This window comes from Trichoderma gamsii (genome assembly GCF_001481775.2).
Source record: "Trichoderma gamsii strain T6085 chromosome Unknown Scaffold_9.2, whole genome shotgun sequence".
Classification (NCBI taxonomy): Eukaryota; Fungi; Ascomycota; class Sordariomycetes; order Hypocreales; family Hypocreaceae; genus Trichoderma; species Trichoderma gamsii.
In genome coordinates, this window is record NW_020171346.1 from 393765 (window position 1) to 409362 (window position 15598).

A 15598-nucleotide genomic window follows, 5' to 3' on the forward strand; every position below is an offset into this window, starting at 1 on the left:
GCAGTTGGCTTTAGCTGTACCCCGGTATCGGCTGTTGCAACATGTCGATACGTTCATAACATTTTGGAAGCTCTTAGTTATACGTTGGCGTTAATGCGAAATAACCATCAGATTTGGCTGCTATAATCTACGTTTCCTCTCTCTTTGTTCCAAGGCAACTCAGCCTTGAATTTGCTCGTAGTTAATGCATGTAGTTTGGAGGGGCTGCAATTGAGCGATTGAGGCGTCGAGGTGGGGTTCGCCGGCGGGAGGCAGGCTGCCGGCTACTGACGTGTCCAAGTGCCGTGACGGAGGCCACTGCGGAGGTGCGGAGGTACAGGCTGGAGTATGACCAGGCCTGCGCCGGGCGAGGTACTGGCGATCGCTTGCGGCCTCATCGCCAATAGTACTAGTAGTAATATCTAGGCAGACTGACTAATATTGCAGCTTCGGGGAATGCAAGCTGCGTAGTAACACTGATGCCTCGGCGAATAGCAGGCACTCAATGCTGGCATACATGTACACTCGCACTCCAGTAGCACTCGACGTGAACGAAGGAAGCTTCATGTTAGCGGCCGCGTTAGCCAGCTGCTACCTGAGAGCCGCCTGTCACGGCCATTTATAGGCCAGCCAGCGCTGTTTGCTCTGCTGTCGACCTCGATTCGCAGCTGGCCAAGTGGCACCACCCCGTAATTTAGTACCAGTAGCTTGGTGGTTGCATTAGGCCCACGACTCAGTGTCGTAATTCCTCCCATTGGAAGTCGACCTGGCCCTTTATTTCCGCCCCAGCTTTCCCACCAGCATCAGCATCATCCGAATTGCATCAGTACCAGACACCACGTATTATTCCTCATTCTAGTCAACGTTCTGCTGTTGCATCACCTGCTCATTGCCGTCCGCCTTGCTGCGGATTCCCCCATGGGTAGCCGCAGCGCCCGTTGTTGTTCCTGAGCCTGCACCGTTGCCCCCCCAGAGCTTCGGTCGGTTTGCGTGAAACCCCTCTCTCCCGCGTTTGGATTTCTCAGCCTCGCCGCGTGAGAAGGGAAACGCCACAGATACGCAGCGATAGAGCCTCCGCTGGCCATGGACGAGAATATCGGTCCCAGCCATGAGGGCCCAGTGGCTGGCTTGTCTGCGAGTGCGGCGTCCCACCTCATGACCAGCTTCGCCGCCTACGAGCCCATTTCGCGTGCCACAACGCCTGGCCTGCCCTTTTCCAAGTCCGACGATGACGACAAGAAGCGATACCGACCCCGAACTTTTGCATACTTCCAGCTGCTGCCGTTTGAGGTCGAGGAGGAGGCCCAGCGAGATGCTGCTCTCCAGGGCATTCTCAAGCAGCTGTACATTGCCATCCAGGCCGAGGACTTCTCGCCCGGTGCGCTGCACTGGACCAGAGAGCTCCAGGGCTGGCTGAATCTCAAGTTTGAGATGACGAGGGAGCTCAGGGCCAAGCTGGCGAAGCTGTACTACTCGCTGGCGCTGGCCCCCGGCGTTGATGCCAGTGCCGCAGATCGCTTTCTGCGCATGGTCCTCACTCTCACGAGGTACGTTGGAATCGAGAAGTGGCCTGCAGCAGGCTGTTGACTGACTGAATGACTGACTGACGCTCAATTTTAGAAAGAACCACTATCTGAAGCCTGGCGAAGACCTGACTCTCGACTGGAGACCACTTTGGGGAGAGGTCAAGGCATGGGCCCTGCCCTCCGAAGTGGCAGCCCACCAGACGAACCGAAGACGATCTGCGAAGCAGCTCTTGAAGCTGACCGTTCACGCACACACATACTTTGACCCCAAGGATAGACTGACAATGCTGCATGAATTCCTGCCCTACTTCAGCACAAACGACCTTCAGAACGCTTTTGTGGTGGTGGGGGCTCTGAACAGCCTCTTGCCCAGCCATCCTGCCCCAGAGTCTGAAGTGGGATCGCACCCCGCCAACTTTTTCCCGACTCTCTTCCACTTGTGGTCCTTGGTCAATCGATCCAAAGTCGTTGATGTGGCCTTTATTGACCTGCTTTCTCGGATCGCGAGAGACCACAGCCACTGCTCCTATGTCCCCTTTGGAGAGCACGGCATTTTCACAAAGGCTCAATCTGACCTCATCTTTACAGCAATTCTTCGATTGACTCAGATCCCGGTTGGACAAGCCAACTCTCCTTATACGCCCCTCGATTACATGGCTGGAACTGGCTTGTATTTCGAAAAAGACAAGAAGAAATACCCAATTGCCTATATGATAGCTCGACTGATCGTAAGCTCTCTATCTCCTGCCTGCTGCGACCATGAAGAGTCCATCATGTCGAGTCTGGAAGGTCTGATGGACTCCATTGACACCTTCTTCCATCCCTCCAACCAAGGCAACTGGTCAGGTATGCTCGGCCAACTTGTACTTTATTTGACCGATGGATTTGTGTCTCGGTGGAATCGCGAGCAGAGCTCGGAGCTAGATATCCCGTATGAGCGAAAGATTAACGATGCCTTGAAAAAGCGATTCGTGAACTCACTCAAAGAAGTCACCTTCATGGGTCTGTTCTCGAAGAGTACTCGTGTGGCGCAGTGCTATTACAACACGCTGCAGGGGCTGGCTTATCTTGAGCCTGACCTGGTCCTCCCAGGAGCGCTTCAGCGCTTCTACCCAAGTCTTCAGGGCTTGGTTGAGGTTCACCGAACTACGTCTAGTTTGAACGGCTTGCAAATGATTGCCAACATCATGTCAAAGTTGAAGGGCTACCGCTGTCACATTACAGCCTTGTTGGCCTTGGCTCTTCCTGGTATCGACGCCAATGATCTTAACAAAACACAGTACACTCTGCACTTTATTCAGGCAGTGGCATACAGCATTCCTATCGTTCCGCTCACGAGTGGCGAGAGCCATATTCACGACACGACTTTGGCCATGGAGTGGGTACAAGGCGAGATGGACCGCATGGAGCTTGACGGCCAGAATGTCAAGATTGACTACAACTCTGAGCTTAGCGATGAAGATGAAGCAAACATTCTACGGTCTTCGACTGCCGGATTTGGAGAGTTCATCATCACACTCTTGGGTAAAGTTTTCACCTTGCTTGAGAACCTCCCCGATGCCAACCAGGTTCGTGGAGGAACACCGGAAGACAGCGTTGTTAATGCTCTGCCGGCCGCTCTTTCCCCACTGTTTGCATCCATGTCTCCGGATCTTTTCGACATTACACTGGAAAAGATTGCTACTTTTGTCGCCTCGCACGTCGTTCACCAAGCTCGGGATGCCATGGCCTGGATTCTCAATGCTCTCTGCAAAGTCAATCCGGAGAAGACACTCAAGGTGTTCATCCCCATGCTTGTGGTCAACATTCGAAATGAAATCGACTTTAACCACGCAGCTTCTGATCGTACTAGCGGGACAGACTATTTGCCCAGAGATCGGGCTTTAGTATGGCATGTCACTATGCTCGCCATGGCTGTGGTGCACGTTGGCCGCGAAGTTCTCAACTACAAAGATGAGCTGCTTGGAATTGCACAGTACATGCAAGAAAAATGCCGAGGCCTGCCAACTATCCTCGTTTCAAACTACATTCATCATCTGTTGCTCAACCTTACCCATACCTACCCCATCGATCATGCCTTGTATGAACCTGACGTTATCAAGAGAGGGCTTGATGTCACCGACTGGGGCAAAACTACTGCTCCTGCCGACCTTACCATCAAGTGGCACCAGCCGTCTCCGCCCGAGATTGAGTTTGCCGTTGAGCTTTTCGCCTCTCAGACTAAGTCAGCCGCTGAACAGCTGGAACTTTTGCTCAGCGACGATCCGCCGGTCAGCCGAAAAGGCAAGAACAAGGAGTGGTCTGATGAAGTTTCTCGGCTGATGCAACAGATTCGACTGGTCACAAGCGGCATGGCCACCATGTTCGATCCCAAGCGAGCCTCAGGGGAGATTACCAAGGAAGACATTGAGAATGCCGACGTTGCTATGGACGTCGATGTTGAAGTAGAATCAGAAGATGTCATGGTGGATGACGAACCCCTGGCGGAGGTATCTGAAGACGAGGAGTTACGTCCCCAGTACAGATATAAAGCCGGGTATCTGCTTAGCCCTACTGACCCTGTGTATGAGCGAATCCACGACTTGAGAGAGCAGCTTGGTCAGCTGCTAACGAGAGCGCACACGTTCTTCACCCAAAATGAACCGGATGATGTCGAATGCTTCACCACGTTATACACTGCCTACCGGACGTGGATTACAGACGTCGGCATCGAGCGATCAGCCCACCCGCTGGAACGACACTTGCGGCTATACAAATGCGATATTGCTGCCTTCAAGATTAAGGGCCTGAGAAAAGTTTATCCTCGACCTTTGCTCATCAAGCGTGCAGAGGCATACCAAATGCTGCGCATGAAGCACAATGCTTCGGCTCGACAGAAGAGTGAATTAGACAAGCGCCTCTTGCTGGACCTTGCACAGTCATGTCTCTCATCATACGCAGACGTACGCCGCGTTGCACAGAGCTCGCAGGACTCGTCACTCAAGGTGCTTATCGGTGGTAAACCTCTGGTTATCCCGGTCCTCCTTGACGGATTCAAGAAGGCTATTGAAGAGAATGACCATGACAGGATCAAAGGCGCCATGTATTCCCTGTTTTTCACGTCGCTTTTGAGAACACTGACCAGAGACTGGAGATTTGCCCCTGATGCGATGCGCCTCTACATTGAGACAGCAGGCATCGACAAGCCATCTATACAGAATCTTGGATCTTCTGCCATCTATTCACTGATTGAATTTGGAAAGTCGTTTGAACGAGCCATCTTGATTGATGATGCACTGGTAAACACAATCAAGCCTGGCGACGACGTATCTTCTGCCATCCGCAGCCGCCATCAATTCATACTGAACAGGCGAAAAAGAGTCGAGGCTTCCAAGGCGAACCTCGGACTGGAGCTGACGAAGCTGGCAAAGGGGGCCCATTGGAAGATTGCGACACGATGTGCCGTCTTCGCGACCAACCTGTGCCTTCGGTTCGACACAATTGCCCCAAAAGAGTTTGTCGACTTGGTAGCGACTGGAACAAATGACCCGCATCCAGGTCTGAGGAATTACTATCTCACTGCTTTTACTTCACTGTTCACTACTGTCGACATGCGAGCTGTCTACGACCATGACTATCGCAACTACCTATTGGAGAAGGAGGTAGAGAACAGAAACAAGATTCAGGTCCCGGTGGACAAGGGTAATGCTGAGTTCACACAGAAGTTTCTGGACGCTTTCCAAGCACCTCCCGAGGAAGCGGAGTACATGGTGGATTTTGACCATCCTGGATGGCTGGTCTGGGGCAAGAGCTTTACTGCGTATCGCGCACGCCCCAAGCCTTTCGACAGCTATGATGACGCTGAACGAGCTGTGCGCGACCAGATTGGCAAAATCTTGACCAAGGAATGGTTTTCACAATGCTTCGAGTACCTCAAGCAAGAGCCTCGAGACGCTACCAATGACAGATTCCGCATGAACAATGTCTACCTGCTGATGCACGTATTCGATCTCATGCACTATGGTCGAACGGCTGCCACTTTGGATGACATCAAGGAGCTCACTATGGAAATCTATGGCGACGGCAACGATAAGCACCAGCATCGTGCGACTGCAGAGATCATCGGTGCGCTGCTAGGCGGTTCTAGCGATGATCCGCCGGAAATACGCAATAAAGTTTGGGCATTCGCTGCGCCAGTGATGCTAAAAGTCATCGACGGAGCTCTGACGCCAGAAAACTTACAATATTGGCTTACTTGTCTTCACCTTATCCTCGACTCCAAAGATCCACGTCGATCTCACGAGATTGTGGACGAGCTTAAGTCATTCCGACTTGACATGACTTCCAACGCTGCTTTCAAGGAGTCTTCCAAAGTTCAGCTGCTAGAGTTCGTTATAGCTGATGCTGGATGGCATTTCCGTCACGAAAAGCCAATTTTGGAAGATTTCTTGGCCCACATAGACCACCCTTACAAAGCTGTGCGCGAAGCTATCGGCCGTGTTCTGTCTGTAATCTACAAGACAAGATACTACGAGGCGTTTGAGAATGTGAATGCTCTGTTAGAAGCCAACAAACAGGCTTCATCGATTGGACTTAGGCCATATGAACTCTCTGATGAGCTGAAGACTACGATGAAAGACGTATTCGATCGACTCGAAAAATGGCGCCTTGAGCGAGTTCCAGGACAACAAGACCAATCCGCATACACATGCGGATCCAAGACTGTACTGGTGTGGCTGGATTGCACGCTGTCATCGCATGAATGCACTCAATTGGTGCCATTCTTTGCAACTCCGTTCATGGACCAGCTTCTTCACATGATGGATGTCAAGGAAGACCCCGAACTTATGAAGGTCGCGTACCATGTATATCGACACCTCCCCAATATTCCTTTCCGCGATGGAGAGGATGCCCAATTCATTGATGGGCTTGTCAAAATTGGCAGAACGGCCAGTAGCTGGCATCAGCGACTGCGAGCTCTGGTCAATATGCAAGTCATTTACTTCCGCCGCATTTTCTTGACAGCGGAGCGAGAGCGCGATGTCTTATTTAACAACGTGTCGGACATGCTTGGTGATCCTCAACTTGAGGTTCGAGCATGTGCAGCGACGACGCTTGCTGGAATGATCCGCTGCTCTCCAGGTCGCATCCGAGATCCCCTGATTGTGCGCCTCAAGCGTCGCTTCGAGATCGAGCTGGACCAAAACCCGATGCCCAAGCGTGGCCCCAAACTCTCTGGAACTGAAACGCCCGTCGACATACACAAGCAGATCAACAGGCGCCACGCTGCAGTCTTGGGTCTGGGTGCCTTGATCGAGGCTTTCCCGTACGCCACACCGCCACCGAAGTGGATGCCAGAGGTACTGGCCACTGTGGCTCGACGAGCTGCGGGCGATCCAGGAGTTGTGGGCAAGGCTGCCAAGGGAATTCTCAGCGAATTCAAAAAGACGAGACAGGATAGCTGGACCGTTGATCAAAAGGTAAGTGAAAGCACTGGCTTGCGCAAACATCTCTGCGTGTTAACACGAAAAAAGAAAGAGAAAATGCTAACTTGTTTTTACAGTACTTTACCCAAGATCAACTTGAGGACTTGGAAGGAGTTTTATGGAAGAGCTATTTTGCTTAGTTCTCTCTTTTCTCCATGAAGGCATGGAAAGGAGGCTGTTCGCAGTTGTAGATATGATTCGACTGCAAATCTCAAGGGTTCGGCATCAGGTTTGGAAGAGCATGTTGCTCTCGGTAGAAGTGAGGATCTCGGGGATGGGCATATAAAGATGGGGTTGGACAGAGCGGGACGAGTTTACCGCTTTGAGTAGAAAGGGGTAACTGTATAGGCTTTCTGTCCCCTCGCTCGTGCAAGGAAAGACTTTTTTTCACATTTGTTCTCCCCACTCTTGTGCCTATGGATAAGGTTTATGTAGGCTTTAGTTTGGGAGAAGTGAAGGGATACTGATGCATGGCCGATAATTAATTCAAGATGAATGATACGTATGGATTGTGTTATCTTGTGATGTTGTTGATGAGCATTGCTTTTTAGGCAGTATTGCTACTTCGCTGGCTCATCACGATAGGGACATGTCCTTGGCCATGTTAGCAGACAAGAATTATTTCTTTTGCTAGCGAACGGGCCTGTTGAGCGTCTTCTCTCGTAGAGATCTGTCATGTTTCGCCTGAGTTAATGACTTCATCTGATACCAGAGTCCAGGAAAGCACATATATATGTTGCAGATGAATAGGACGACTCGAATGCTTGTAAATAGTAAAGACTCCTGGCGAATATAGATCTAGTAGCATGTATAGATCTAGCTAGTAAATATAGATCTAGTAGCGAATATAGATCTAGTAGCGAATATAGATCTACTGGCAAAAATAGACCAGGGGCAGCAGCAAGGAAGAGTCACCAGCTTGCCAGTCAGACTAGTGAATGAGAACCTCGATAAAATAAGTAGGAAAGCTGTTTTTATTGCGTAACCCCTTTAGGATATATTTCGCGCGTCATGACCTTTTCGCCTGCTATTCTTGGCCACAGCAAATGAGAGCCTGCCTTTCCTTCTCGTGCTAGTAGAAGACTCCATGCTCGATATTTGTCAGGACAGACCAATGAAACCAACTCATCTCGAGGCAACTCGTCAATCATGTTGAACATGGTAGGTAAAGCCCGTACTGGCCATACTTTTGGAAGTGATGGCTGAGAGCGAGGGACTTCAGATTGCTTAGGCAAAACGGTGTGAACTTGTCTTGCCTTGATGGTGGGCAACATCGAACAGTAGCAGGCTCCTAGAAAACTATTACTTTGGGTGTTTTCCTCGGTTCGTCCATTGAATGGCGACCTTGAGCCCAAGAGATATGAATGTGTGTGCCACTGGTTGTGTCAAGTAGTACTTCGAACTTTGATTGCAAAACAGCCCAAAATGTTTCAATCTTAGCACCCCATTCATAGTCACTAAGAATGACAGGCATGAGAATTTCTACCGGATCTATGTACTTCATGTTAGCCAAATTTTGAACATTCACCATAAGAGTATTACCTACAGTAGCCGTCTTTCATATGAGCTTTTGAAAGGGATCCATCAAGCACAACATTCCGTTTTGTATAGTCCATTTGATCATCGCTGGACAAATCATGCCTTACCGCACTTATTCCACCCTCTATTGGAATGTTTGTGCGTGCTGGTAGGGAAGGTACAGAACAGTGTGTTGTCTATTGACGCGTTTGGATTGGTCAGTCAATGCTGGATGGTTCTGAATGGTGTTTTCAGTCTTCCAGTTTGTAGCTCGAATAGACGAGGGAACAGGGGATCTCAGGTCTCAGAGTGGATGTCTGGTACGGCGAGAGATCAATATTCTATGCGGCGTTTTGGTCCGTTAGTGTGAAGATTTGGTGCCGGTGGCGTCCGTCGCTCTGTTGTGCGAGGTTGGTTGATTTGGCTGAGTATTGATATACGAGATCAAGAAATCGTAGGGACCAAAAAAGCAAAAGTCGGTTGAGCGCCGGGCTCATGATTGTTGAAATGAGAAGAATGAATCATATTTTTAGACTGAAGATCTAGGATATAGCACGGAGGTGCGAGAACAAATATACTAGGAATTACAGTTAAACTCTAATAGCCGAACATCCTAACGTCGTCCCTTCCAACAAATACTTCAGCGATCATCCGAAGAAGATTGAAGTTATACCGCATCATTATATCTCAACTACAAGCTATCCCTAGTAGTACTGTTGGTAACTAGGCGATGTCGGAGGCAGCAAGGTGGGAACCCCGATGAGATCTCTACGTTAATTTGTAAATGTAGGTACATACGCTACTAGATGTATGTATCTATGCTAGTAAAATACATCTATTAACAGATCTAGTTTTCTTTTCATAATTACTGGTAGATCTATATACGCTTATAACTCTATATCTACTAGTAGATCTATATTTACTAGTAGAACCTTAGTTTGTCCCTATCCACGAGGATTAGGGACGTCTTATCTGTATATATCCCCTAATGACCACACGCGGCCTTTCCAAACCTCTAAATATGGTATTCATGCGGTTAATAAGCTGCCTCAGGATGGCCTGGTTCATATATCTAACTGGATTAGTACCTAACATGGCATCTGCTTCTAGCGACTTCCAGCGAGAGAAGGAAAGGCAGGCTCCATTGAGTTTCGCCGCCCACGAGGTATATGCAACTCCATAAAAGCCTGAAACTGGATAGCATTCACCATGTCATTTTTCCCCCTGGCAATAGGAGCAAATCCCTCACAATTATCTTCAAATGTAGAAGATTGTCCCAATGTGGATATGATACACCATCCGGATTTTCTGGAGGACTTACTTCGATGCGCTAGAGAACTGGAAATCAATGATATCTTGGATCCAGGATTAGTCCAGTAAGACAAAGTGGACAAACTTAACATCGCAAGCCCACAATTGCGTCGACGGCCAGTATTGCGTGGCTGAAAAGCCTCAACATAGGATACGATCTTGGTAACTTTCTCAAGGTGGATTTGTTACGCCACGCCGAGTTGCGCTCGGAAGGCTAAAAATAGATCGATGTATATATGAAAGGCCGCTCGCACAATATTGAGTCATTTTGCCAGCAAGAGCATACATCTGATAATCACCAAATACTAGCTGTGCGTTGAACTTGCTCTATTATCCATGGATCTCCTTGCGGCATGCGAAGACCTCGCCGCGAATGTTGCAGCCTTCGATGTCACCGAGGATGATTTATATGTTTATATTTCCGAGGACGATTTGAAAATGTGGCAAATGCTCTTCGGATTTTCGCCGGGCTTAGCTTTCAACACAATTAAAGCTTGGAGAGCCGACTTCACTCGTCTGGCCATCTCGGAAGAAGCATGGCTTCTAGTCAGAGAAGCGAAGATGGCTGAGGGATACAACAAAGAGACTTATGAATTTAGTCTATGGAGGGCGCAAATGATCCTGAAGGATTCGCGCACGTCCATCAATAAGCTAGAGGCCAAAGATGAGGAAGCCAAGTATCTCCTTCAGCTGAAAACCGACCCTTCCTCGATGATAGAATATCTAGACTTGATGCGCTGCCTCCCCAAGAAACAAACAATCCTCACTGGCTTAGACGACCATGGGAACAAAGCGGAGTTTTGTCTGTTAACTGGCAGCCAGAAAGTAGAATTCCTTCAGGCCATGTCTAAGAAGCGCCCTTTCTACAAACCCACGATGATTCGTACATCTGTGGCGGCGAAGGATCTATCTTCGACGTCTCTCTACCCGACACTCGGAATCAGCACAACTTTTCCACAATTCCGGCCAGATAATCACCACTTAGAATGTGCTTCTACATCCGATTCAACCTCACTCTTTCGACCGGCACAGAATGAATATCCCGTTTGGTACTTCTTCTACGGCACACTTACCGATCCCAGCAAACTCTCTCGAGTCATTGGCCTGAACAAGGAGCACCCTGTCGTGTATGAACGGGCTATTATTCGTCGAGGACGACTCTGTACACTAGATGGGAAATATCTGTCGTTGGTAGATGCAGGCGAGCATTCGAAAGTTGACGGATGGGCCTATCAGATCAAGAACCAGGACGAGGAAGATTCGCTTCGAGTGTACGAGACGGGGGTGTATGAGGTGGTTCGATGCACAATTGAACTCGCGAATAAACCAGATGCTAAGGTTCAGGGACTTACTTTCAGATTGGTTGATGGGTTATTCGGACCAGATTAAGGAATGATCTCCGAATATGTTGGAGCAAACAATGCGACTGTTTGTTGTCCGCGGTTTTTGACTGGCGTGTCACTTGGTGATGTGTAGACGAGTGAAAAAAGGGATCAGTAATGTTGGCTGAAGGATTGTATAGAGAAATCGCCTCAACCACATAAATTCTTATTCTTTGGGCTGCAAGAACTGTCACTGCGAGATGATGTGGTGTTGTGTGGGGGTCATTGATTGTAAATAAGCAAACAACGCGATGTTGGGTGACTATTTGGATATAGACGGCAGAATAAATACGAGTACGTATTGAATCAAAATGAGCAGCGTTTGTTGCACAGCAGGGTGTTGAATGTACGTTTTAGAAGACGCATCTCACCTGGCTTTATTCACGGACGATGTGCCGAATTTGACATTCAAGATGTCCTCTCGAGTATATGTGGCGCCTCGATGAAGGATTACAGCATGGCGCGCGAAGAGCTTTAGTACACACTAACGAGTGAGATATGGCTAATGCGTGAATCATAATAAGTCAGAATAGATAAAGTTCTGTATCGAGTATTATTCTCGCGAATTTGTATTTATTGCATCCAAGCAAACATCCACATAAGCGACTATCATGTTGAGAAATAGTGGAAAGTATTTATAGATAGACTACCTAGATTTTAGATCAATACACAACGAATTTCTCTTCAACATGTTTTTTCTGTAGACTGACAATTAGCCCGCGTCCTTTACGAATACAGCCTCGATATTTGCGCCAATGAGAGGCGATCTACCTTGAGTCTCGTGCCTTGGCGCTGAGCTCGAAGCTTTAACATCCTCTTGGGCATTTGCAGTCCGACTCAAGCCCGTAAGTCTCGCAGCATAAATGAAAAGTACTGAGCTTGTTTCTGATTTGATGAGCTGGACACTGGTCGCCATCGGGCGTGCCGCCAGAATCACGGCAGCAGTCTTCAGTGGCGCGAATGTCAACATCCCCGGAGGAGTGGCACTGGCAGGCCTCAACGGAGGCGAGAATGGCGGCAACGGCGATGATGGAAGCAAATAATCTCATTTTGGTCTAGGTTGGATGTTGAATAGGGGCGCGGCGATGATAAGTCTTGTAATAGTGTAGGTTAAGGATGAGGTTGGTTTGGTGATTCTGGCGTTCTCATTTTGGGGGGAGCTGCTTCTTTTAACTTGGGGTTGATGCTGCTGAGTGATGCATTCTTCTTTTCGTATAGTGATTCAGTGATAGCCTGTTTTTGTGCTTCAATTGTATTTTGTTAGGTATCGTGATCCTTGAATGGAAGGAGTTGTTGGTCCTTGGCAGACCCTACCAATGATCATGGTCCAAGATGAGATCTGAATCATTCACACAAATCACACTTCACAGACGTTAATAAGCTTTGAGTGTTATATATAAAAGATAGAACCAACAGCACACATGAAGCAGTCATCACATGAGTACTAGCCTACTACAGAAGACATAAACGATGCTGCTCAACCAACGGCCTCAATGCTGGAAAATGACTTGGCCTTAAATAAAATGACTTGATATCTTGAACCCCCCGTTTCTTGAATGCCATCAAATGACGTAAACATACATGGCAATCGTACCCCAAGCTTCGCAGTAGGAAGCGCTACCACCACTGCTGCCGCTCATAAATCTGGGCAGCATCTAGACCCTCTCGGCGAGTTTGCCTTGCCGCTTGCTATTGGATTCGGCAAGATTATACGGTTCAATGAGACCAGCGTTGTTAAAAGATCAACTCGTCGCCTACACAACTTTGAAACGGAGCGATTGCGCCAGTTTCACAGGTGTAGCCACAAGTCGGCGACATGGATGCGATGTACCATTAATCCGTTACGGAGGCTTCCTACAAGTAAGAAACCTGTTATAGAAATGCCTGAGCTGAGTTTTCTTCAATTTGTTCTATAGCTATCTATCCCTTGTTGGTAACACAAATGCGACTCTTCTCAGTCTCTTCATTTCCTACCACACCTTCTGGCTCACCATCTACATCAAGCATAATGCTTGGGAGGAGGGGTAGGTATATCGCGTTGCCTCATTTGCCTGGACACGCGACTACAATCGAAAGTTGGGGAGTCCACTGCAGATAGCTGATGGAGGCTCAGTCAGCACAAGTTGAGGCCGCCTTTGCGCTGGGCGCAGCAAGGCATCTTGGAAAGGATCAAGCGTCCCCGCAAGTGTACTTGTTGACCGGGGTCAGACACACAGATGGCGATTGGCTAGGCAGCCCAAGGCAGAATGTAGGCCAGAAGTGTTGAGTTATCTGCACAATGAGCTTTTAGTGGCCAGTGTAGCTCTGGAGGCTCAAATGGAGCGAAGAATGATTTTTTGCTCACTATAAAGTTAAAGCACGTTTTTAGAGTCTAAAGAAAGTCATCGTTAATTGCCGCCATGTTTATTTATACTCCTCTTCGTCGCGATATCTTGGAGATCAGGCTTGTCCGTATTTTAAGCGCTGGAGAATCCACAAGCGATATCTCGCTTGAGCTACGCCATGCTTTCATCGACGAAATCAGCTTCTCTGCGCTATCGTACGTCTGGGGCGACGTCAAAAATTCGATTGAATTATCTATAAATGACTCTCCATGCATGATTGGCCACAATTTGTTTGCGGCTCTGAGACAACTCTTTGTCAATGGAAGCCATGGCTGGCTTTGGATCGATGCTTTGTGCATTCAGCAGTCGGACCAAGAGGAGAAGACTGACCAGGTCAAGCAAATGCGCACCATCTTCCGCCGTGCGGAACATGTATATTCATGGCTAGGTCCTGGAAAGTCTTCTACAGACAAAGCAATGGAGTTTGCATCTCGGATAGGGCCTCGGGCACTGTCTTTTGGGAACGATCCCTCAGATTTCGATATTCCGCTGGAAGAGCTACGAAACTACTTCAATCGCGACAAAGACTTGTGTGAAACAGAAACCCCTCCAAAATATGATACAAAAAAGAAAATAGATTTGGCCATGTTTATCTACGACATCTTTTATTGGCCAGAACTCAACAGCCATACATCCACTCAAGGGGAAGATGGCGATGATCTTGTCGCTGGTATTCAATGCTTAATGAAGCGAGAATACTGGCAGCGAATATGGATTAACCAAGAGATTGCTCTCGCACAAGAAGTCACTCTTATGTGTGGCACGAAGAGCGTATTGCTGGACCACTTCGAAGCGACTTTCAGCGCAGTGGATCTGTGCAATCGTTTACATCGCTACATAAACTCAGAGACCCAACAATTTGCCAAGGGGCTGCATCCCAATTTTTGGGTAAATTTACCTCTTGAGACTCGTCGGCGATCCAGGAGTGAAATCAGCGTACCTTTGTCATGCTTATTATACACGGACGTCGTTCCTTCAGACTGCCCTTTATTCGCTGCTTCTGATCCTCGAGATCTAGTTTTCGGACTACTTGGCATCATTACCGACAACAATGTTTTAAGATTACGTGTTGACTATCAGCTGACAAAGGCTGAAGTCTTCACTGCCGCGACAAGAGCAATGATATCCAAAGGCGATAAGGACAAGAACTCGTATCATCTTGACCGTTGTGTACCAAGAGAAGACAATATACCAAGTACACTGCCAAGTTGGGTTCCTGACTGGCAAGAAATAGGCAAAGTAGGGTCTAATGAGCCCGAGATAAATCGTGATGGGTATTTTGATGCTACCAGCACAATTCCCATTCCAATACTGCCTAGCAACGAGAATGATGATTCTCTTGGAATCCTTCATCGCGCCGGGTGTCGCGTTGATATCATCACCGAGATTCTACAACCGCACAGGCCTCTTGTTAAGGATATGATGCAGAATGTAGAAGAATGGCTCTCGGGAATTATGGAATTCTTTAGGTTAGGACCTGTCGCCAGCCCAGGAGAGGACTACATATGGCGAACTGTCTTGTCTCAAGGATGGTACGACAAAATCAACCCTTCTATTGACGAGGACATTGCCATGCTGGTGCGTTTAATCATGCGCGGACAGAATATTGATGTTAAAGTCTTGGAATCTGCCCAAAAAGAATTTCTCGACAATTTGGAGGATCCACATGTGAAGCAACGAAATTTAGTTGTTCAACTTGATCAGCACGTGTATGCCACAAAGATGATTAAGATGCTCCAAATGAGAGGTTATAACCTGAGAAGGACGATATTTAGGACAAGAAAGGGTATGCTTGGCCTTGGTCATTTGGCCATCAAACCTGGAGATGTGGTAACATTGCTCTGGGGGTTGCCATCCCCCATCATCTTGCGGCCGCGAAACGATGGGGGTGATAGCTTTACATTTGGAGGGGATGCTTATGTCGACCAGATTATGCATGGGGAGTTCCTGCAAACGAATCCTACTCACGAAATATTCACAATGTACTGAGAATTCCTGTTTATATGTTGCAAGATTTGAGCGTTGTCCTGAGG

The 15598-nt window shown here is 48.2% G+C and overlaps 3 protein-coding genes across 3 annotated transcripts; all 3 read left to right on the plus strand.

The window, feature by feature from the left end:
- Window positions 1-1062: 1062 nt before the first annotated feature.
- On the plus strand, window positions 1063-7110 carry TGAM01_v203412 (proteasome activator subunit 4; the record flags this gene model as incomplete). Its single annotated transcript, XM_018801265.1, has 3 exons — window positions 1063-1526; window positions 1600-6964; window positions 7048-7110. The coding sequence occupies 3 exons, from the start codon at window positions 1063-1065 to the stop codon at window positions 7108-7110; spliced, it is 5892 nt and encodes a 1963-aa protein (XP_018665536.1).
- Window positions 7111-10135: 3025 nt separating this feature from the next.
- TGAM01_v203413 (hypothetical protein) lies at window positions 10136-11188 on the plus strand (the record flags this gene model as incomplete). The annotated part of the gene is made up of 1 exon (XM_018801264.1): window positions 10136-11188. The coding sequence occupies one exon, from the start codon at window positions 10136-10138 to the stop codon at window positions 11186-11188; it is 1053 nt and encodes a 350-aa protein (XP_018665535.1).
- Window positions 11189-13580: 2392 nt separating this feature from the next.
- Window positions 13581-15554, plus strand: TGAM01_v203414 (hypothetical protein; the record flags this gene model as incomplete). Its single annotated transcript, XM_018801263.1, has 1 exon — window positions 13581-15554. One exon carries the CDS (start codon window positions 13581-13583, stop codon window positions 15552-15554), a length of 1974 nt encoding a protein of 657 aa, XP_018665534.1.
- Window positions 15555-15598: the final 44 nt, after the last annotated feature.